Genomic DNA, 23,172 nt, shown 5'->3' with positions numbered 1-23,172 from the left:
CAAAATTCGTAATAAAAAGAAAAATCTCCGTATTACGGAATAACTTAGACTTTACATTTGTACACAGACCATCAATAAGAATCTCAGTCTAATCTTGATGTCCAACTGTACCCAACTAATAATCTGATCCCCTGAGAAAAAAACCCAGTGAGAGTCTCCAACAAAACTTCATAAACAAGCACTCTGTCCTGGTCAAGAAGAGATCCTAGCTTTATTACTAGACTGCGGATCTTTATGCATTTATAGGAAAATTGAGTAGATCACATTCAAAATAGTTGAGAAAAGAGAATTTTAAAAATTGATGATATCAAATTTAACAGCTTTAAAAGAAGCTATTTTAACTGGAAAATTGAACATTTTTTCCGATCTAGAATATTTCCATTCCCTATGATTTTTTTGAAATTTCATGGACATCAAATTGGTATAATACCTCATACAATACCTAAATCTTTAGTAATTAATTAGATACCGATATATTCAATAATGTAAACAATATTTTCAATAATGCTACAGCAATTTTTAGTGGTACCTCAGAGGGGACAGCCGAGTGCAAGGGGTTAAAATCATTAAAGGGTGTAGTCTCGTTTCCAGGATTGCAAAGATGGGATTTCTGATCGATGCAGAAAATTTTGCATAAAGATCCACAGTCTGCTCGTTCCATACAGCAGGCAAGTAACCAAGGGAGCAACTCAGGGGACCAGTAATCCTCAGTCCCATTGAAACTAGCCTGGCTGCAGCGAAGTCAGAAGAGTGGTTTCGCTCAGATCGAATCCCTGAAGGCAAGAGGATCCCTCGTTGGTACCCGGTGCGGGTGAACGACAAGCGGGTCGCGGCGTATGCAAGGTAATGGACACGAATCCGGATCGTAGTCTCGGGTGCGAACGGGAATGCGAATGCGAAACGGGAACAGGAATGCGAACACAGCCCCGAGAAGCAGCGCGAGGAGGTGTGCTGTGCTCTCCTCTGTAGAACAGGCGAATGAGAGAGAGAGAGAGAGAGGGAGAGAGAGAGAGAGAGGAGAGCGTTGTCCAGTTCCTCGGGGCCCCCACGTCCCGATATCGCGGATCTCGCAGTATATCACCTGCGGGGCACAAGAGGTTGCCCGGGCCCTCTACTTAGCGCTCTTGTTGCTACCGGCGCGATCCTGAGACCGAGCCACGGCCCAGCCCCGGGCATTGTTCACACCGTTTTAATAGGTATTCATTGTCGGACCTCAGATCTTTTCCGAAGACTCCCGGGAGAGTGTCGCCCGATGCCCCGATACCTGGGAGTTCTTGTGCATTACCAGCAGCCCGGGCCCGCGGACCCCGTTCGCCTTACCCCTCTACCGTCGCGCGCACACGGGCCCCGCACGTTTCCCACCACGCGCAACCCTACGGGCCCCAAGCTAATTGCGAATAACGCTCGGCGTTCCGCCTGGATATCGAGGGACCAGCACACGGGCCCCTCGCTTTGACATGTTTCGGGAACGGGCCCCTGCATGATCGAAGACCTTGTTGCGCTGTCTTGTTCCCACTGTACTCGGCCCTTTTGCCGATATTCGGTTATCGGACCCTGTTGCATTGTAATTCATGTTCGTGGTTTGGGGATTATGTTGTTGCTGTCCTCTCGTGATCAGGTTCATCGTCGTGTGCTCTTTAGATATGATTACGGTAATAAGGGCAAGAGAATAATTTATTGTAATTAAATTGCTGCAAGGAACATGTTCTGAAATATTCTTGTAGGGATTGTTTCCGTAACATTCCTGCGGACGAAATTCGATGAAAATGCGGTGAAATTCGTAGGCGTCGCTCCAATATGGAGATCGTGACAGGAAACCCTTTGGCACAGTTCCTGTACTTGCGGAAGCAAGTTTGTTCGGCGCTGGAGGTGCCGTTAGATCGGACAATATAGAGGAAGTGGTTCTCGCGGAGAAAGAAGTTCCCTTCTGTCGATTGTAAAAGTTTCACGAAGAAGCGAGACACACCTGACTCGGTTTACAGTTTTGTAACATGTGCCGATCCACAGGGTGTTCCGCGCAATATCTTCGAGCTCCGCACACTCGACAATCCAACAAAAAATCCCTATCAAACGAAATGAAAAATGTTCGCATGGATTGCAGGACACGGGAGTCAAATGAAGATTGTATTCTTCTTTTAATTATCTTACTAAGCTGAAACTAATATATTGGTGTTCTTAAATGTTTGTAACATGTCCACTGCTTTAAATTGTATACGTGCTCATTTATGCTTAAACAATCAAAAAGAAAAGAGAAAGACTTTTCCTTCTCTAATCGCTAATTCGAGCATTCAACACCGAGTCCGCCCATCAACGTAACGGGCTCTAAATTCGTTAATTAATGTCAAAAGCGTAATAGCTCTGTTATTTCCAGCCACGACATCCAGCTGTTTATTCAGCCCACAGAACCGATAGAACAATCAGGCATTTAAGCTCGTAATAATTCTTACGTTCCTGTTTCAACATCAACCAGCAATCAGGCATTTAAATCGTGGAAACGAGGCGGTTAAAATAAACCATCGTGGGCTTTATCGAGAGGCTTTAAGACTGGAACCATCAATCCCAGAAAACGTTCTATAAAAATCTCTCCTCCTGCGCGAGACTGTTCACTTAAACAAACCGAAGTAGATTTTTACGGGCTTTTAACTCTCCGCTGGGAAACAAGGAATACATTTCTACAGTAACCTTCAGTATCATAATCTGAGCTGTCACGATAGGACGCTGGGATTACGTAAAAAAAAAATGGGTCAATTCGATGCAAATTAATTTGGACATTCGGACAGGAAGATCTCCTCCCGCGAGCGATAAATCTGCTGAATTAATTCAGAATCTGTGGAAAGAGTACCACAAAATGGCGCAAGTGAAATCAATCACCAGCGAAAATCTAGGACTAGAGGCAACACGAATTTTTCTACCAGGAAATGATAAACGAGGAGGGAATTCTAATTACTTTAGATACGGGGAAAATGGCAGTGCAAGGGGTTAAACAGTTATTTTTGGAGGCCTGGTTTAAATAGACGGTATCGTAGGCCCCGGGAGCACCGTCGCGCGTCGCGTCGGTCGCCTAAACGTAATCAGAACGGACGCTTGAAGGCTGAATCGGAGGCGAAGTACACGTATTATCGGAGTTCGATCTGAAACTCGAGGCGGGGGAACCCCGCATGATATCTGGGCTGACCTGAAAAATTTAAAAATGTCATAGCTGCGCCGGATATCTTGACTAATTATGAATAAGCAATGCAAATGGGGGTTGCGCCGATGTTACGATTCCGCGTCACGAACGGATTATAAAGTCTTCTTTGTACTGAAATTACAACCTTCGGGCAAATGAGCGAGTTTCTCGTAATAGCCCACCCCGGGACCGCTTATCTTTTTACGGGGGATTTTCAGCCTATTGATTGGCGAACGTTATTCACTCGCCATCAGCTTCGCTCCTCGGTCGCCCTGCGACTATTTAGTTGACAATTAACCCTTTCGCTACTACTAGACAGCGGATCTTTATGCAAAATAAACATTTTCTACCTAAATTGGTAACATTTTCCAATTATCGAAATTATAAAAATTTATTTATGGAAAATACTGGAACACACTTCCTTGTCCAAGCATTAAAAAGTACAGACGCTCTCAATTTTAGAGTTGCCATTTTCACAAGGCAATATTTACCAGATACTTTCAATGCTCGGTAGTGTTAAAACAATTGCTAAATCCAACGAAAATGTGCTCCTCGAAAAAAGGAGACAGTGCTTTCCTTCCATGTAACTCCATCTCCATTCTTTCATTCGCAGTTAAATTCCATAAATTTCCCAGCGCGGCAAACAACAATAGTTAAGGGAGTACAATAGTTTGTCTGGCGCTAGGAGCAAGGTTTGACGAATCGCGGAAGAACCGCCGCCATTGTTTTTGAGTCTTATTGTTTCCGTAGAGCGAGAGTAACGACAGCTTCGCGTGCTGCGGAGGATGTTGTCGGATGCTAATGCATCTCGATGTGCAACGCTGCTGTTCGGATACCGGGAACGAGAGATAGTTTCTAAATAAACTGTCTGTTATGACGACACGATTGTCAAAATGGTTATACCCTATCCCAAAATTCTATAACCGGAAAAAAGATCTAAAAACTTGGAGAAAGATTAAGCTTTCGTTCTAGCCCCCCTCCCCCCGCCCATCTGCTTCTTGTTTGATAATTCTTTCGTTAGAGAATAAGAAATCGTTGCATGAAATTCTCGGATGCAAGTGCTACGATCAGACACAAAATATGAATCGTGTCTCTATTCGAATGATATTGAAAATTGTTGGTTCATTTACCTTGAAAGTAGCTCTTCGTTCGCAGGTAGCTCACGCTGAGTCTGAGGATGCTGAGCCGGTCTAGCTTGCTGAGGATGTTCTGCTCGAACGGAAGCAGCGACGCCAGCGTATCTAATTCGGCGTTCAGTCGTTCTCGATGTCGCTTGCTGGGGTTCGACTTCGTCACGCCATCCTTTTGCGGTGGTTTTAAACTGCGACAGACCAAGAAATCACTGTTAACCCTCTGCACTCGAATTGTGCCTTTCAGGCGCCAGTAGAAATTGCCATGTTCAAAACAGTTTTAATATTATTAAACTATGTATTCTATAAATCGTAAACAGCTCAACTGTTGTACGAGAAAACAGGTTCAATTCGATTTTTAATATTATTGAACTCGTCCGTATTCCATAAATCGTAGACAGCTCAAGTGTCGTACGAAAAGAAAAGGTTCAATTCGATGTGCACAATTTAAAAAAGATTATACAGAATGAAAATTATCTGGGTGAAAGGGTTAAACTATTTTCAAAGTAGCAGCTTGGTCGACGAATTTTCCATTTCGCGTGGAAGGGCGCGCGGCCCGGCAACAATGTATCACCGCGCCTTAATTAGCCAGAATAATCGAGATAATCGTTCGGGCCTCGCCGCGTTCGACTGGTTTCAGGAATTCCACGCCGGAGTATCCGGCCACCTTCGAGGCTCGAACAACAGGCGGCCTGCGACCGAACGATCCCGATAATTAAAGACAGCCAGTGTCAGGAGGGGGCTTGATTGACACGCGGGGAAACCCTGCGGACCGATTTGCCCACTCAACAGCCGGGATTCTTTCGGATAAGTATAGTTATTACTAAGTATTTCACCCATCTGCGCCCCGACCTCCCTCTACCCATTTATTTTCTTTTTTTTTTTTTTGTTGTTTTGCCTCCTCTCGATATAGCGTACTTTCCCTTTGCCGAACGTAAACAACAGGAATGGCCGATTATGAGGACTGGCAATTGACAACTGCGGTACCACGTGGAGGCTTGATTGGCTCCCAATGGCGTAACCTCGCAGGGGATACCTCTCTCGATCGAACTTGTTGCGAACATTACACCGTTTATTCGATTCAATTACAATGTAGATGTTCTTGAATTGAATAGATCGTGTAATTTCGCAACAACTTCGATCGCTACAGTTGTCAATTACAATGTAGACGTTTCTAATTTTACCTACACCAAAGAATAACATTATAGTGAACGATCGAGAAGATATTGTTATGAACATTTTCGCCGATCATGTATGAAGAAATGCGACGCCATTGGACGCCATTGAACATGGGAAATCGAAACATTCGCGGATCGGACTCGGACTGTTTGTTTAATTGAAACGCTCACCGTGGGAATGGGACCCCATACCGAACCAGTACGGAACTCCCCGTCAAAGACACCGCGCCGCGGTCATTCTCAGCCCTATACTTAGCAATAATTATTATTATTCCTACGCATATACGGACATGTACGCAGCCTGCGTTCGCGATCCTGCCGGTTTTCCCGGACGGGATGGACGCGTCGCAATCGTCGGGACCAGTTCTATCTCGGGTTATTGCTTGGGAATAATGTTGTATATTTCGCAGACATTTGCCCGACTGCATTTTCGTACAAGAAGAATGTCTTCCTGCCTTGATTTTTGCGAATTTGTTTGCTAAAAATCAATTAATCAAGCATAAAATTGCCTGAAATGTTTCGAACATCTTTTCTAGTTCCGACCGATTCATTTTCGACGTAAAAAAATAATTGCATCCTCAGACCGAAGTATTTTTGCTGGAAATCCAATTAATCGATCGCGAAGTACGAAATTTAAGAAATGTATTTTCTCCTTAATTTGAAGAAAGTATTATAAGAATTTCCAGAAATTCTTCGAACATCTTTTCCAGTTCCGACCGATTCATTTTCGACGTAAAAAAATAATTGCATCCTCAGACCGAATTATTTTTGCTGGAAATCCAATTAATCGATCGCGAAGTTCGAAATGTAAGAAATGTATTTTCTCCTTGATTTGAAGAAGTCGGTAATATAAGAATTTCCTGAAATTCTTTGAACATCTTTTCCAGTTCCGACCGATTCATTTTCGACGTAAAAAAATAATTGCATCCTCAGACCGAATTATTTTTGCGGGAAAGCCAAATTAATCGATCGCGAAGTACGAAATTTAAGAAATGTATTTTCTCCTTGATTTGAAGAAGACAGTATTATAAGAATTTCCAGAAATTCTTCGAACATCTTTTCCAGTTCCGACCGATTCATTTTTGTTATAAAAAAGTAATTGCATCCGCAGTCTGTGCAATAAAATTTTAATAAAGCCGAGATAGAACGGGTAGACCGCATGTAATCGGTGAAATGCCTCAGTTGCCTATTATCCAAGGGCATCAGCGCGACGGTCGGCAGGTTGACGATTACAAATAAAAGTGCCGTTCGTCGACGTCTAATTACTAGAAAAATTACGATCCGCGTCCCGTGATTATTTGTTGCGGCAGCGATTAAAACAATTATTCTAGCCGCCTTGAAGGGACTTGGAACAAAATTCAATAATCCTGCAGCTGTAATTCAGGATTTAATGAGAGCCCGGAATCGTAGATACACCCCTGGCGAGACAGCTTTCGAAATAAAACGCTCCAGGACGAAGGAAACTCTCGCGGCGAACCGGAAATCGCATGAAGAACTTTAAGCTTCGCGGGAAACGGATTTATGTTGCTGAAGAAAACAAAAGAAGAAGAAGAAGAAGCAATAGCATTATAATTATGGCATTGTCGCATTGATTTCATTCTCCAACGATTCCCGGCGAACTTGCAGTTTCAGTGTGCATTGAAATGCAGTTTTCTGCCGGGCAAAGTGCACGGTTCGCGGCAGCTTTCTTCCCACGATGCGGGAGAACAAAAGTCGGTTACATAAACGCGCCGCTCATTCATTGGCTCTCCGCATTGTTCTATGAAATCTATAATTTTTTTTCCGTCCGTACGTCATCGTCGTACAGTCATCGCGATAGAGTCATCCGAACCGCGTTCCAGTAACCCCCTAAGTATAATTATCTAGAATCGTCCGGTTAAACACTGGTAATGTTTAACATATTTTGTATTCTGTGAAATGAAAACGAATTTTCCATTCGGACAGTCATCGTTCTTCTGATGTATCTATTCGGTGACTCGAATCTGTTTCACTGAGCACGGATTCGGTATTGCACTAATTGTCGGAGAAGAAACAATGAAAATGAGAAATAATTTTCCGTGTTGCATCGCGAGAATTACTGCGATTAGTTGCTCGATCCGCCTATTCTATCAAGCATCTTATAAATTACTACATGATTATCTTCAATCACTGATCTTGTACGATTAAACACTGATTAATTTCGCGTGGAAGCTACCGAACACTAAACGCCATTCACGCTGACTACTTCATAACAAGATGTGGGAGGACTTCGTATGATATTTTCATGATGATAAATTAAAACTTGAGATAGCGTTTAATGATAAGGTGGAGGGGAAGTTTCCCCTTAGGGAAATTCTATCTTCGATCACCAATTCTAACAAACGTTCTTCAAGAGATTATCTAATCTGGCACGGAAACGGGGAACGGGAGAATTAAGGTCGAACTAAATCGTTCAATCTTTTTCGGTCTGCTAAACCGTTCTGCGAGAAAAATTACAAAATTATGGAGAATCGAATCTTACAGCTTGATCTTTCGATCTCTCTCTCAATTTATTAACTCCTCCACAGTCCGACATAGGGTAGAATAATACTCAGCTTTGAAATAGGCATGGTTTCAGCCATTGTTTAACCTGATACGAAAAATTATTGACACTAAACCTACCAGCGCTTTAATTTATTACCACCAGCGCACACACATTTATTTTTCCATAAAACTAAAGACATTAACAGATACTGTTTAACTTTCTGCGGGAAAATATTTGCAGTATTTAAAAAAATCTTCTTAACTAATGATCAAAACGATTTGTGAAAAAAATGCCTCAGCTTTGACGCAACAAAAATACAAGACCGACGAATGGTTGTACAAAGAAACGGGAATTGGACCGTCTCAATTTCCCGAAGGCTCTGACCGCCGCAGAAAGGGTGAAAAACTGGAGCCATAACCGCGTCAGGCACGGCCCACGTGGCACTCCTTACCTCTCTCGTTCTCGTCCCAATAATTAACCGTGTTTTGCACGCGCGTTCCGCGGCGAAAGAACGCGCGCACATTCGCGACGACCACAGGAACAAAAGGCCTGGGTCCTAATGGTATCTGAATGAGAGACTATTCCACGAGGACCTACGTCGCTCCTCGTCCCGGATAATGGATTCGGTGTCATCTAATAATTAATAGAGTTCTTCTCGAACGCTGCCGCGCAGACGCGCTGCTTGCCGCGTCCCGTGTACAGCTCCGGCAATCTCATTCATCACGCTTTCTAACCCCTAAGCATTTTAATTAAGGCCACACGGTGGTTTTTCTCTCTTTTTCTTGCCTCCCTCTGTCTTCCTCTTTCCCTCTCTCTCCCCTTTTTCGCGTCGTGTCGACCGTGCCTCCCTTTTCCTGGCATTTACAGCCGAACGTGAATCGCGAGGATGCATTAATTGATTAATTTCGGGCGATTAGTGCTCTTTGAATGCCAAATTTGCTTCATCGATTGAGCATTTTGTTCGTGAAAATTATTAAAAGACGAAAAATATTTTTATATTTCTCTTGTCTCGTGCTGACAATTTTTATTTAGCCGAAGACGGTGGGGGTTGGGTAGAAAAAGATTTTAAAACGATTTCATCCCCCAGTCAATTAGCGTGCCTCCCTTTCCCATGGTTTCAAATAACTTTCAAAAAATACGAGAATATAGAGTTCCTTATAATTTAATTCGATTTTAATTCATATTTCAGATCCATAAATTTACTAATCTAGAAAGTTTCTACCGCTGGAATTACGATTTAATTTGCTCCCATTTTCCTGTCATTTGTTTCATCAGTTAGACCTTCGGGTGATGAAAACTATTAAAAGAGGAAAAATATTTTTATCCTGCTGCCGTGTCTTGCAGACAATTCTTATTCAGCTGAAGACAGTGGGGGTAGAAAAAAGATTTTAAAACGATTTCATCCCCCAGGCAGGGCGTCGGACACGGGTCGCCGTCAATTAGCAGGCTTTCCGAGGGTACAAATAAATCGAGTGGCTGCTCGGCCAGGTGACAACGTGTCAAGTAGTTCGACCCCAGCGAATAGTCTCCATCAGCCGGGGTAATATTAGAGCCGGTTGCGTAGATGCGTGTCGGCTCCGCGAACCGTAACACGGTTACGCACTCGAAATGTGCGCGCATACTTCAGCCGCTGTTTAATGGCCGGCCACGTTATCGCGATCGTTACCCCAAGGCTCCCGCGGCAATTTTCCGTCCCCGGCTGGCAACGAAGCCTGCCTTCGATCGTGGTTTTCCCTCTAGCCGCGGGGACAGCGATCTTGTCAGACTTACTTTCTTTCGGGAGTTAGAACCCTCTAGACTCTACCAACGAATCCTGTGTCCGATCGAAATAAAGACGTTGATAATTAGGAGCCTGCGCGGGGGCCTCCGACACGATCGGAATTAAATAACATGACCGAAAGGTGGAGCTGTCGGAAGTCCTCTCAACACGCCATCCTCGAATCCATCAGCCTGCCGAATTCCAGTCAAGGTTGCCTTAGAGCCAGGAAGACTCTCCAACTTCCTCTTCGTGGTTTCTTGGCTATAGTGTTCTGTTAGTATACTTATCATTACACTACGGATGTCGTGCATTTATGACAAAAATTGGATTGGTCAAAAACAAGATTGTAAGGACAATAGAAGAATTGAATGATGTTAACAAATTATTCGCGACTTCTTCAAATTATTAGAAGAGGAAATACACTTTTATTCACATTCTGTTTCCCACAATCTACTCGAACAATTTTTATTTTGCATAAAAAGATCCGCAGTCTACTTATCATTTTCATAAGGGTTGCAACCAGACTGCATCATACATAGAATGTAAATTACAAGTGAATATTAACGCTTGCTTTTCACAACTTTCTCAATCATGAAGAGCAACTTCCAAGTAACAAGGCTGCCAAAGCTGGCAGAGGGCAAGAACCATTTCCGTGGATGGCGCGCCATTTTGTTGCAGGTTCTCTGCATCCCCGACCGATCCACCAACCCCTGTCGAAGAGGCAGAGCCCTGAATTGAAGCGTTTCATCCCTTCCGATAGCCTTTAATGGCCTGGCAGCGTGAGGCACGTTGCTTCGTTGACGTTCTTTCCAAGCGAGAGGAGACGCCGGAGAAAGAGAGAGAGAGAGAATATAGAGGGTTGGTTGGTTGGTCGTTGTAACGGAACAGGGAGACGCGCAGGCGCTTGGAAGGGTGGGTCCACTATGGATTTTCGAGGGTAGATACGCTCTAGCAGTGGAGTTCCGGGGTGGCAGACAGCATGGGGTAGCAATGGAAGCTTCCACTGCAGAAGGGATGCTAGCCTGCTTCCTGAGAGGGTGATATACACACCTAACCAGCCTAGGGGGTGAGCAATGCCTCGGAATGCCTACCACCATCGACCTTGAACCGTGGTTCGTGCCTCCCGGGATACAACTTCTAACCTTAAACCAACAGATCACTGCGTAAAACAAACTTGAATTTATAAGAAAATACCTAGACTCCAAAAAAATACATGAACTTGACGAAGGTACCCCAAAAACTGTCCATTGAAAGAACAATGAAGACTACAGTAGAACGTTGAACACAACGGGACCGAAAGTGATGAAGAGATAAACATTGATTGACGAAGAGGTGAACGTCGACCTTGAACCGCAGTTGCCTTGAACCAACCGAGCACAGCGTGAAACAAACTTGAATTTATAAGGAAATGCCTAGACTCCAAAAAAATACATGAATTTGAAGAAGGTACTCCAACCTGGCCAGTTAAAGAACAATGAAGACTACAGTAGAACCTCGATCGTTGAACAGAACGGGACCGAAAGTGATGAAGAGATAAACATTGATTGACGAAGAGGTGAACGTCGACCTTGAACCGCAGTTGCCTTGAACCAATAGATCACTGCGTAAAACAAACTTGAATTTATAAGGAAATGCCTAGACTCCAAAAAAATACATGAACTTGAAGAAGGTACTCCAATCTGGCCAGTTAAGGAACAATGAAGACTACATTAAAAGAACATTGAGACTACGATAGAACCTCAATCGTTGAACAAAACGGAACCGAAAGTGGTGAAGAGATAAACATTATTTGACGAAGAGGTGAACATGGACCTTCAACCGCAGTTTATGTCTAAAATAAACTTGAATTTCCAAAGAATTTACAAGAAAATACCTAACCTGTCCAGTTGAAGAACTATTGAGACTACGGTAGAACCTCGATCGTTGATCAGAACGGGACCGAAAGTGGCGAAGAGAGGTAAACATTGATTGGACTGCGAAATAAAAATGGTCTTAGCGAAATATGTAAGAAATCGAAGTTGAATCGAAATGTATACGAGTGCGCACTGATTAATGAACAATCGCCGGGGATAAATTTAAATCAGGTTTCCACGGGCGGGTATCTCGCAGGCCCGAAAGCTTAATACAATGAGCCAACGATAATTCATCAGCCGTTGTCGTCGCTCATTCAGAACCGGCGCGGCGTTCCCAAGTCGTTTATTAATTACCATTCGCAGTGCATACCCGGTTTTCCACTGGGCGCCCGCTCGACGCGGCAAAGACACCGAAAGTCCGATCTTATCGATGCTGATCTCGCGGCGCGATAAATCGGTATCGGTCACGTGGCCAAGGAATTACGACTCGCCACGCCGCGCGCCGCAAGGATAATGATTCAGCCGGGTGGTGGCTGTCCGCGATAATTGCGTTTTAATGGAAAAGCTAGAATTTCGTTCCACGTCCGCCGGAAGCGGACCGCTGTCTCAACGCTGCTAACGGCTCTCTCTCTATTTTTTTTTCATGCTAATTGCGAGGGTTGATCTAGGCGTTCCTAGAAGCCTGTATTAGCCTTTCTGTTCCACCTTTATGCGTTTCATTTCTGCTTATCTCGATCGATAATTCTGATAGGCTCCGGATCTTTATGTTTATCTTTATTACTGTGAATAGATCTGCGGTTGCGAGGAAAAACGCCGCATGTCACAATTTCAAAAAATTCGAGTTTATGCATTAATTGAGCTTTACAGCGAAGGATTTACGTATTTGCCAGAAAAAGGCATTAGTGATCAATAGACAGCTGATCTTTGTGCAAAATAAAAGTTTTCTGCTCGACTTGCAGCAAACTGGAATGGAATGAAAATTTATTTTCTTTCTTAATATGTTTGTCAGGCTGAAAATTGCGAACAGTATTTTTAAATTCCTCGAATGTTTTACTGTTTTAAATTACACCTAGTCATTCTTGTCTAGTGATCAAAACAGCAATATCTCGAAAGTGAATTTTAACATTTAATTGTGACTCGCCGCAGATGCAGATCGTTGTGAATAAATCAAAATTAGTTGCAGTCACCGATTCTACTTTTTTGGTGCGATCCAATACAAACTTTCGAACGTAAGATACATTGTTTAAAAATGGTCTCTGGCCGATCCGACGAAGAGATTGCGACGGAGAAATATCCACGAAACCGTCTCACGCAACAAATTCGCCTCGGCCGGAAACGAGCGGAAGTGCATTCGCCTGTCAACGTCGAATTTCGTAAATGGCGGCGCAGAAAGACCGCGGCGATGCGATGGCGGCCGGCGTTGGCTTTCGACATCCTGTAGCGAATAATCGACCATATGTCGGATCCCAGGAACAGAATTAGTGGTCTTCGAAGAAAGCTTCTTCGACAACAAAACTGTAAAATGCAGATGTTACAGAGCCACTCTCTCTCTCTCTCTCTCATCAGCTAGCAACCTGTCTCTCGAAGAAGTTCAACATCTTGTCTTCGCAAGCTCTGCTGCACGATTCCCCGCATTCATTACCCGGCTTATAATCTTTATTAGGTTGCTCGGACATGGAACTCACTGAACCGAACGATGATTCGTAGATTACTGTGGACGCTAGCGAAAGTGAACAATTCCAGTCATCGTAGGAAGCGTGTTGCAGGAATTCAAGGCCGTTCCGCCTAAAAGTGTTTACTATGGAGCATCGAGTCCTGGGAGGAAGTCCTCCATCATTCTCCCCGGGTTATTCATTTCTGTATTTATAAGTTTACTGCGACAGTAACCGTTTAACAGTTTTAGAGGAATTAATTCAATTACATTCTCATACTAAATGATCTTTTTAAGGCGTGAACATGTCAGCAATTCGCCATGGTTAGTTCGAAGTCGTCTCGCGAGGCTGATCGTCCGACAACGCGGCTCTTTAGCCGGACAAATTGCGCGCCGGAGTAAAAAGCGGGCTGGTTCGCGGTTGCTTGGCCAATCCGCGGCCGGTAATTAATGCGGGAACGATCGTGATAATTAATTCGCGACGGTGATGGAGGAAACGGAGTGTCCGCGACGCTCTGGTTGAACGCGGGCTTGCGCCGCTGCTGCGATGTTAACCGACGGTGACTGGGCCGTTTGTTAACGCGCTCAACACACGCGGCAGAACGATCCTTTCTGCTCCCGTTAGCCTCGTAATGCCGATTTGGGACCGTTAGCGTGAGATCGCTGCGATTTCCCGGCGAAAAATGCAAACCGCTCCGGCGTCGCTGCACACAACGCCCTGGGCAATCATTTTCCGCGCTCGAAACTTCAGATTTCGAACTCGAGAAGTTTTATTTTGTAGATCCGCAGTCTGGTCATTAGCAATAAACAAAATTTATACATAATAGAAACTGCTATAGCACGCTGTTGCAACGCCAGCGACCATCTTGAATCTCCGTCATCCTCTTTCCGCAGAGGATCTCTCGATCCTCCGATTCCGAGAAATCGCTAAAAACTTGGATATCACTGTAGGGATTGCAATCCCGCGCCATTTTTAATCCCGCGGGATTGATGTGGGATTTATTTCAATCCCGCGGGGTACCGCGGGACTAAGGATTTAGGTCTTCGATCTTATATATTTAATAAAGAAACTTTACTTAATGAGATAATCATCTTTAATCATATTAGTCAAAATTTATTAACAGAATACATATAAAATCTAAATCTACATAAATTTAAATTAAAATAAATCTCTTTTTGGAAAACAAACTATAATTGAAATGTATGTATACATATACGTGTCTAATTGTATAAAATATATAATATAATAATTCGTTATATCTAATAATTATTAGAAGAAGGTATTATTTAAATAAAAAATTATTATATCAATAACGAAGCTACGATATTATATATTAATTGCTGAGGTGAATCGGAAGAATGTTCTCCTTTACCAAAATGTTGGTTAAAACTTAAAAATAACTATAAAAATTGATTGGAACGAACTATATGTAATCGACCTGTCTGTGAATATAATTTTAATTAGATTAAAATCTGAAAAATGTTAAAATTATAAAAACAAATTTTAATTTCTAGAACTTTGAAAATATGATCGTAAAAAGGAGTCTATTAATTGTTGTATCTTCTAGTTAGGTCCTCAAGTCATTACAAAAAGATATCCTGCAGCGGAAAAAGCTCGTTAAGCCTCTACACTTGATAAAAGGTCGAATAATTAAAAAATATTCGTAAGCCATACTCAAAGGAAATCATCTCTTTTTTTAAAGTTTTGTCGATATCTTCATGACAGACCATCGAAAAAGTTCTCCGTGCGCGTCGTCATTCGCGAAATTTTAGGACGCATAGCCCCGCAACATATGCGGGATTCCGCATCACCTATTTAAGAAATGCGGGACCAAAAAATAACGCGGGATCCTGCGGGATTGCAATCCCTAGATATCAGGTCTAGAAGTCCGAAGCTACCGTTACTCTTCTTCTTCTTTTTATCAGAAGTGATGTATTTATCCGGACGTATTAGGCTAGCTATACATACTAAAATCGCGGCTCGAAGAGCACTGTGCGAGGCTATGTAGAGCACGTAACTGGCGTGACAAACAGAATTATTATGCGAGGACGAACACCTCGTATGCTCTCCACCACTGCCGGAACTAATTGAGTGTACGAACTGAGACAGTTTTTCGAGTGCCGTTTGCGAGCGCGGATTGTTCGGTCTCGGATCGCGGGAACTGGGCCCCGTGAAATTGTGTTTCTCGGAATCTCTAGCGAGCGGCTGTTACCACTGAAGAAAATGCGGCTCTAGACACTCTGGACGACTCGGAGGCACTGGAGAACATTTAGGGAAGAGTAACTTCTTACGCTGACGCTTAGATGTACAGCGCATAAAATCCGCAAATCAGCAATGGCCGTTAAAAGTCCCAATAATATTCGCAGAAGGATTCGCGACTGATTATCCCAACTGGAATTCGAGGCACGAAGTCCCGAAGTTGATGGTGGCCAAGATGAGCTCGCGGGAACTGGGCCCCGTGAAATTGTGTTTCCCGGAATCTCTAGCGAGCTGTTACCACTGAAGAAAATGCGGCTCTAGACACTCTGGACGACTTGGAGGCAGTGGAGAACATTTAGGGAAGAGTAACTTCTTACGCTGAGGCTTAGATGTGCAGCACCTAAGTGCATAAAGTTCGTAGTTCAGCGATGATCGTTAAGAGTCCCATTCACCCAAGTTTAGAGGATCGCAGTACGACACGTCCTCTGGAGGATTCCCGCAGAATGATTGGCGAATGATTATCCTAACTGGGATTCGAGGCACGAAGTCCCGAAGTTGTCGGTGGCCAAGATGAGATCGCGATTCTGCTTCGGAATCTCCACGCATCGAAATCTCCGGGCGTCCCACGCAGAGGAAGATCCTCGAACGATCAGTCGGCCATCGACATTACCTGCTCTCGCGTGATCGCGCTGGGGCCCGGTGCAGCCGAATTTCGAATTCACCGGAGAATTTATGGCGGCGCGGGTCTCGAGAGTCTCTCGGGGCTCCGGCACACACAAACTCGGGCCCGGGTCGGGCCCGGGACCGATGGCCAGGAGACCCTGGTAACTTGTCCGAGGCCTCTCGAGTTTTGCACCCGTTGCGTTTTCGGCAGCCGGGAGATTTGTGGTCCCCGGGATTCGACGATTTAGATGTTCATTTAATTTAGTCGTCTCCGTCGGCTGAAACCGACGCCGTTTCGCCTCGTCGCCCATCCGTTCATTAATAGTCGAACCCCGAGCAAATAAAGGAGCTTTGATTTATGCACTGCCCGCCGCGCGTACGCTGCGAACGCGTCCACTGGTTAATTAAATTGTTTATAGGCGTCGGCCGACAGGCATTTTCTGGAATTAAAATTGCGTCGACACGCTGCGCCTTGTTAGCCCGCGAAAAACGTCCTGCCCCCTTCCTCCATCTCGCCCGAAATAGCATTCGGCATGCTCCTGTTGTTTAGTCGTTCAAGAAATACACCGCGCGCGACTATTGTTCATTATAAATTATTTACTGTGGTCGAATTAGAACCGAATTGAACGTGTTCATCTTCAACTGGTAAAACCAACCACCTGTGGGATTTGAATCTCTGCAACGTTTTGTTAATAGTCATTCCGGAATTTAATTTCTCCGTACGCTAATTTCCTACAATTAACTTGGACAATTTTTGTTTTCCACAAAGATCCGATTTCTGTGCGCCATAGTGGCTAATTAAACTAATTTCGAGCTGTCTAGAGTGATTGAAAAGCTTTTGCTAAAATGAAAATGTTAATCGAATTATTTCGACTGCGAGCAAATTTTTGGCGAGAATAAGGGTTCTCGGGGATTGTTTTAGAGACCGAAATCGATATTGTAACAGCGTCGAAAGCCGAGTTGAAGGGTTGCCATCGCGGATCCATGTTCTGCGAAGCTCGCGGCAGCGAGACGCGTCGATAGGGATCAGAGGAGGGAATAACGTCGCCGGTAGCCGCCGTAAACAAAGACTGAAGGCGTGGGACGTCGAATGGAAAGCCGGACGCGGATCTTCGTTAATTGTGCGGATTCAGCGGCGATATCCCCGACGCGACGGGCAACGGTGATATCTTCGATTTTCTGCAATGACCGGCTGTCTAGCCTGGCCCCCGCAACATAAATTCCGCGACGGACGTTTCGCGGAATCCCGGTGCTCCCTTCGAGGGGCGCGGCTCCGTACAACCATGAAAATCACGGACTCCTTCCGAAAAATGGCTGAGAGCACGGATTCGTAAAATCATAGACCTTTTCTCCAACAATCAGCATTTCGTCCACACTGAATTTTTAGCGAATAAAATTGAAAATCTGATCGAGATCCACTATATCGCGTTTGCGAGAGATATTCTCTTTCAGTGGAACCCGAATCTGACGAACTAGATGAGCCATTAGATAATCGACGATAATTAGCATTTCGGAGGTATCAGACACGTATTTCGTTTTAGCCGGCGCGGAACCCCTTCGCATCTCATTAGAAGGTAGACGGGCATTGTGAGCGTCGATATGCATACTGAGAAATACAAAATATTCATATTAAGACGCGTAAGTGGGCGCATTTGCATGCGCGCGTACGCGTTCCGCGCCGCGTCTAATAAGCCTTTTGATGCAATTAACGGGCCCCGGCCAGCGGAAGTCGGCCGAGCCTCAGCATGGATCGTTCCGTTCCTCTTCTAACTATGAAATTCCCTGCGAAATTAATTGCCAGAGATTAAACGTTTCCCAGTGATTTAGAAACTCACCGCCGCCGCCGCCGCCGCCGCCGCTGCTACATCGAGCCAAACGCGCGAGTTTATGTAACGACTTTTAATCGTTCCGGCTTAGAGAGCTATCCGATGTTCGACTTTTTACTTCCCCCCTTCTATTTTGCGAAACGGACATCCATCTTACAGCTGTCGCCGGCGATTTCTACTTTCCGAATAATTTTATTTTAACGAACTGTGCCGCTGGAGCGGATAGGCTCCCGCGATTAATTGAGAAGCCGGGTAAATGAAATTTTTACGCAAAACCGTACTCGTCGACGGAGGATTACAAAACAAGTTACTGATTTTTCGGAGCAGTTTTGTTTAACTCGTCTAAATCATTTGATCAAATTATCCAGACAGTCAACTACCTTCTGTCTTGGCCGCCTCAAGATTTCCCAAGAACCGGCGATCCACGGAGTTAATGAAGTACAGTTAGCGAACCGTCCGATCGATCGATCGCATCGTATTCGGCCGTTCAGCACGCCGATTAATTATTACCGGACAATAATCGACCGCTTAGGAGAACGTTCGATTATTTAATAGACACTGGTGGATGGTCCGGCGTGCAGTAGTCCGTGATCGTTTGCGAAAGGCCCCAGGATCAGACAGAGGGTTTATTCGGTCGTTCGAATCGGTACTAGCTACTTAGCGGCCATTTCTAAACGGAGAGGGCAGCCTGGGTCGGTACGGTGTTTTGACGAAACGTAAACGGCAGAAGTGGCTAGCTTTATAGACTGGTCGAATGGCCAATAAACGGCGGTCGTTCGCCAACCACCGATCGGTTTATGATCCTCTGGATCGCTGGTGGTTTCAGACGCAGGTGTGGTCCCCGATCAATAGGAGGCCTCTCCGCGACGATCCGTGCACTATTATGACACTCATACTTCCTTTCGAACGTTTAGATTGGTGTCCTAAACTAAACACCTGGGCACACTCATCATCATCGAGCACCTAATCATTGTCGTCTCGTGCCATCAATGACAGGTATCCCCGTGAGACTAATTGCCTGTGCGTTCATTATTTCTTTGACGAGAAATTGTGCTCCGAAGTTTTATAGGTCGAGCATTTTTCTGGGTCTAGTTTCATGCTGTTTTTGAACTTGCACTAATCTGAATTGCATCATGATCGACTTTTGAATGAAATATGAGCATGTTCGATATAATTCAAGATAACGTTCATTGCAACTTGGACTCGTCTACGTCCACAATGGTGACAGAAGATTGAGAGTCCCATTGAAGGTTGAGCATGTTTGACAACGTTTGCTTAATTGAAGACAATCGTCATTGCAACTTGGACTCGTCTACGTCGACAATGGTGACAGAAGATTGAGAGTCCCATTCAAGCTTGAGCATGTTTGGCAACGTTTGCATAATTGAAGACAATCCTCATTGCAACTTGGACTCGTCTACGTCGACAATGGTGACAGAAGATTGAGAGTCCCATTGAAGATTGAGCATGTTTGACAACGTTTGCTTAATTGAAGACGACACTCATTTCACCTTGGACTTGTCTACGTCGACAATGATGACTAGACTGCGAATCTTTATGCAAAATCAAAAATGTTCGTGTCGATTGCGGGACACAGGAGCCAAATAAATATTGTAGTTCTCTTTTAATTATCCTATTAAGCTGAAACTAGTACAGTTGATGTTCTTAAATATTTTTAACACGTTCACTGCTTTAAACTGTGTGTGCCCATTTTTGTTATAAATGCATAAAATCCGCAGTCTAATGATGACAAAAGATTGAGAGTCCAATTCTAGTTTGAGCATCTTTGACGATGTTTGAATAACTCAAGACAACACTCATTCCAACATGAACTCGTCTACATTGACAATGCTGACAGAAGATTGAGAGTCCAATTCAAACTTGAGCATGTTTGACAACGTTTGCATAATTGAAGACAATCCTCATTGCAACTTGGACTCGTCTTCGTCGACAATGGTGACACAAGATTGAGAGTCCAATTCAAACTTGAGCATGTTTGGCAACGTTTGCATAATTGAAGACAATCCTCATTGCAACTTGGACTCGTCTTCGTCGACAATGGTTGCAGAAGATCGAGATTCCAACGCAAGTTCGACCACGTTTGCCATCGTTTCAATAATTGAAGACAATCCTGATGGAACAATACTGCTTCACATTAAACCATAAACGACACGAACACCAACTTACATCAACCTCAGCAGAGCGTCTCATAAATTTCCTCGTCATTGAACTTGGCCCGATCAGACTTCCGGTTATGCACACATTGTAAATCTATTACTTAATCAACCGGTCCGAGGAGATCTCACGATCCCGGCGAGTGAAAAAAAAAAGCTAAACGTGGTAATACTCGGTGTCAGGCATTTCCCGCGGATTATAAATGATTATGAATGCGCGCGCTATCTAGGCTTAAAGTGATAATTACCGGGAGAAAATTGCTATCCGTACGCAAACCTCGGGAGAAGCCGATATCTCTCGCGGCGTACCCGCTTCGAATCGGACCGGTTTACCGGGATTCGAGCTAATCACGCGCGCATCGGCGAGACAATAAATTTCATTATCGATTACATCGGCCGCAATTTACGCGTCACCTTAACGGCGTTTTAATGCGCGCAACTTTATCCGGCCGATAACTCTTCGGCGACTAATTCCCTCGTTAACCGAAATTTATTCGTGCCTCTGGAACCTGGCGCGTCGCCTCGATTGCTAAAAACGACAAACGCCTCGCGTAATTGAGAATATCGCCGGCGCGGTTATTACTCATAATTCTATCTTGCCGACGGAACCGATTTATCGCGCTTTCTTATATTTCGTAATTGATCATTAGCCTGATCTGGATCGCGTATCAACTACCAGAGGCTGCTAATATACAATAATCCCAAGATCGTTGATCGAACCGCAAGTTCCGATTCCCTTCTGAAATCGATTCTCGATTCTCAATTCGGCCCCGATCGATTTTCTTTATCGTCGCCTAGAAGACAGCAACGGTGCTGTCCCAGTTTCTAGAGCCATCCACATACACACAGAGCCCGCCCAACCATAATCGAGTTTCTACACAACTGTGCACACACGGATGCGTCTGTACACCAGTGTGGAGACACACGTCCGTGACACACGCGCGGCATGCGTGTCCCATGCGAGAGCGGCACGCCGCTCGTTCTCGCACCTGTTGACTTCTAACTCGGCCGGTTGATTAACGACTCACCTTCCTAAATCACGCTGCCTCGCGATTTCTTACCTCGTCACGTGACCGTCCAGGCGACACGCTTTTCGTTTCTCGGCCCTGATGCGACCGAGCATCAGCATCAGGCTGACCAACCCTTCGCTGGCCTACCAGGCGAACCGTTCAACTCGGTTTCAGATCTTGGTCCTGATGCAGGATCGTATCTCTCACCATGAGCTCGGTTTTTAAATCAGAGTAGGTACATCTTCATCCTGGTACAATACAGGATCGTATCCCTCACATTTTGAACTCGGATTTTAAATCAGAGTAGCTACATCCTGATCCTGATAGAATGAAGGATCATATCCCTTACATTCAAGTCGGTTTTTGAATCAGAGTAGCTACATCTTGATCCTGATAGAATACAGGATCGTGTCCCTCACATTTTGAACTCGGTTTTTAAATTAGAGTAGCTACATCCTGATCCTGATGGAATTCGGGATCGTATCCCTTACATTCAAGTCGGTTTTTAAATTAGAGTAGCTACATCTTGATCCTGATACAATACAAGATCGTATCCCTCACATTGAACCCGGATTTTAAATCAGAGTAGCTACATCTTGATCCTGATACAATACAGGATCGTATCCCTCACATTGAACCCGGATTTTAAATCAGAGTAGCTACATCTTGATCCTGATACAATACAGGATCGTATCCCCCACATTGAACCCGGATTTTAAATCAGAGTAGCTACATCTTCATCCTGATACAATACAGGATCGTATCCCTCACATTTTGAACTCGGTTTTTAAATGAGAGTAGCTACATCCTGATCCTGACCCGTTTTTAAATCAGACTAGCTATATGCTGGTCCTGATACATGATCGTATCCCTACTACTATATCTCACTATGGCATATCCCCTATCTCTTGCTCCCGCTATGATGAAGTGGTCAGCGAGAGCCGAAGCAAGGACCGAAATAATTCCAAGTTTTCCGTGGCAGGGGGGAGGCCGTGGTTGCGGAGGCCGTGGAGCAGGAGAAACGGTTCGCTCGGATAATTAATTTCATCCTTAATGAGCCTGCGGGGACGTATGTTAATGCGGGGAGCGTCGGATATTTACATTTACGGTAGCCAGCACGAGCTGGCCGTTGCTTTCGGACACTCGTAACCAACGTAGTCCGGAGCCGTCGAAACGGAACAGATAACTCGTCCGGGTCGAAAAGGAGGAAGAAGAGAGGCAGGAGCGACTCGATGGTGTCCCTGTCCCTCTCGAAGAGGGATTTCCTGAAGGAACAGGAGGAGCACGAGGTGGAATTAGGACCACTAATCTTTCCTGGCTTGGTGGAGAGCGACGAGAACCGGGCCAACAGCCGACAAATGCGTCTGCCGGCCCCACGTTTCCACCTCTATCCGCCACGGACCTTCGTTGACCCGGTCCTTTTGCTCCTCTCGCTGGAGTTCCTTGTACCTTGTCACGGGAATTCGGTAGCACGGCCCGTCGACTCTGTTCTCGCGGCCCTTTCCGACACTCTTTCTCTCTGTCTCTCTCTCTCTCTCTCTTTCTCTCTTCGGTCTCGGGATGGAGTGATTAAAGACGCCGTTAGAAAGCGTTTAGAGGAGCCGTGTCGACTCGCCCGGATGAGTCGTTTGTCAGCTCCCCAAAGCCTGGCCCGAGATCTGTCCCTAGCCAGCTCGGGACTCGGGTCAGGTGTCTTCGGGCCCTATGCCCGCCACAGCCCGTGAAATCGGTACCCCTGATGAAGCTGCGGACCTGTCAGAACCGTGATTTACTACCTGCGCCACGTACCGACTACTTGCTCCTGATTAAGCTATCGGAACGAATTCATCGCCTCCATATCGCGACACCTGCTCGATTTTGTAGTCTGATCGCTTAGGGGACGCACAATATTTTTCATGTCTATAGTGGATCGTTTAAATTGCACTATTATTTCGGACAACCTAAACGTCCACAGCTCAGAGAATCGCTGTCCCCGTTCCAACGACTCTAAAGGAAACTAATCTGAGAAGCTATCGGCAGTGTGTCGCAACTATAACAACCAGGGTAACCTCAATCT

At 44.8% G+C, this 23,172-nt stretch overlaps 1 protein-coding gene across 2 annotated transcripts in view; it reads right to left on the bottom strand.

Moving 5' to 3' along the window:
• Ss (aryl hydrocarbon receptor spineless) overlaps positions 1-23,172 on the bottom strand; it is a 180,099-nt gene that overhangs the window by 111,058 nt on the left and 45,869 nt on the right. For both annotated transcript variants that reach the window (XM_076437780.1, XM_076437781.1), the window contains exon 2: positions 4,300-4,490. In XM_076437780.1, the coding sequence (XP_076293895.1) occupies positions 4,300-4,490 (191 nt within the window). The remainder of the gene's footprint in view (positions 1-4,299; positions 4,491-23,172) is intronic.

This window comes from Lasioglossum baleicum, chromosome 14 (genome assembly GCF_051020765.1).
Source record: "Lasioglossum baleicum chromosome 14, iyLasBale1, whole genome shotgun sequence".
Classification (NCBI taxonomy): Eukaryota; Metazoa; Arthropoda; class Insecta; order Hymenoptera; family Halictidae; genus Lasioglossum; species Lasioglossum baleicum.
The sequence above is the reverse complement of the archived record's forward strand: the minus strand, read 5'-3'. Positions and strand labels throughout refer to the sequence as shown.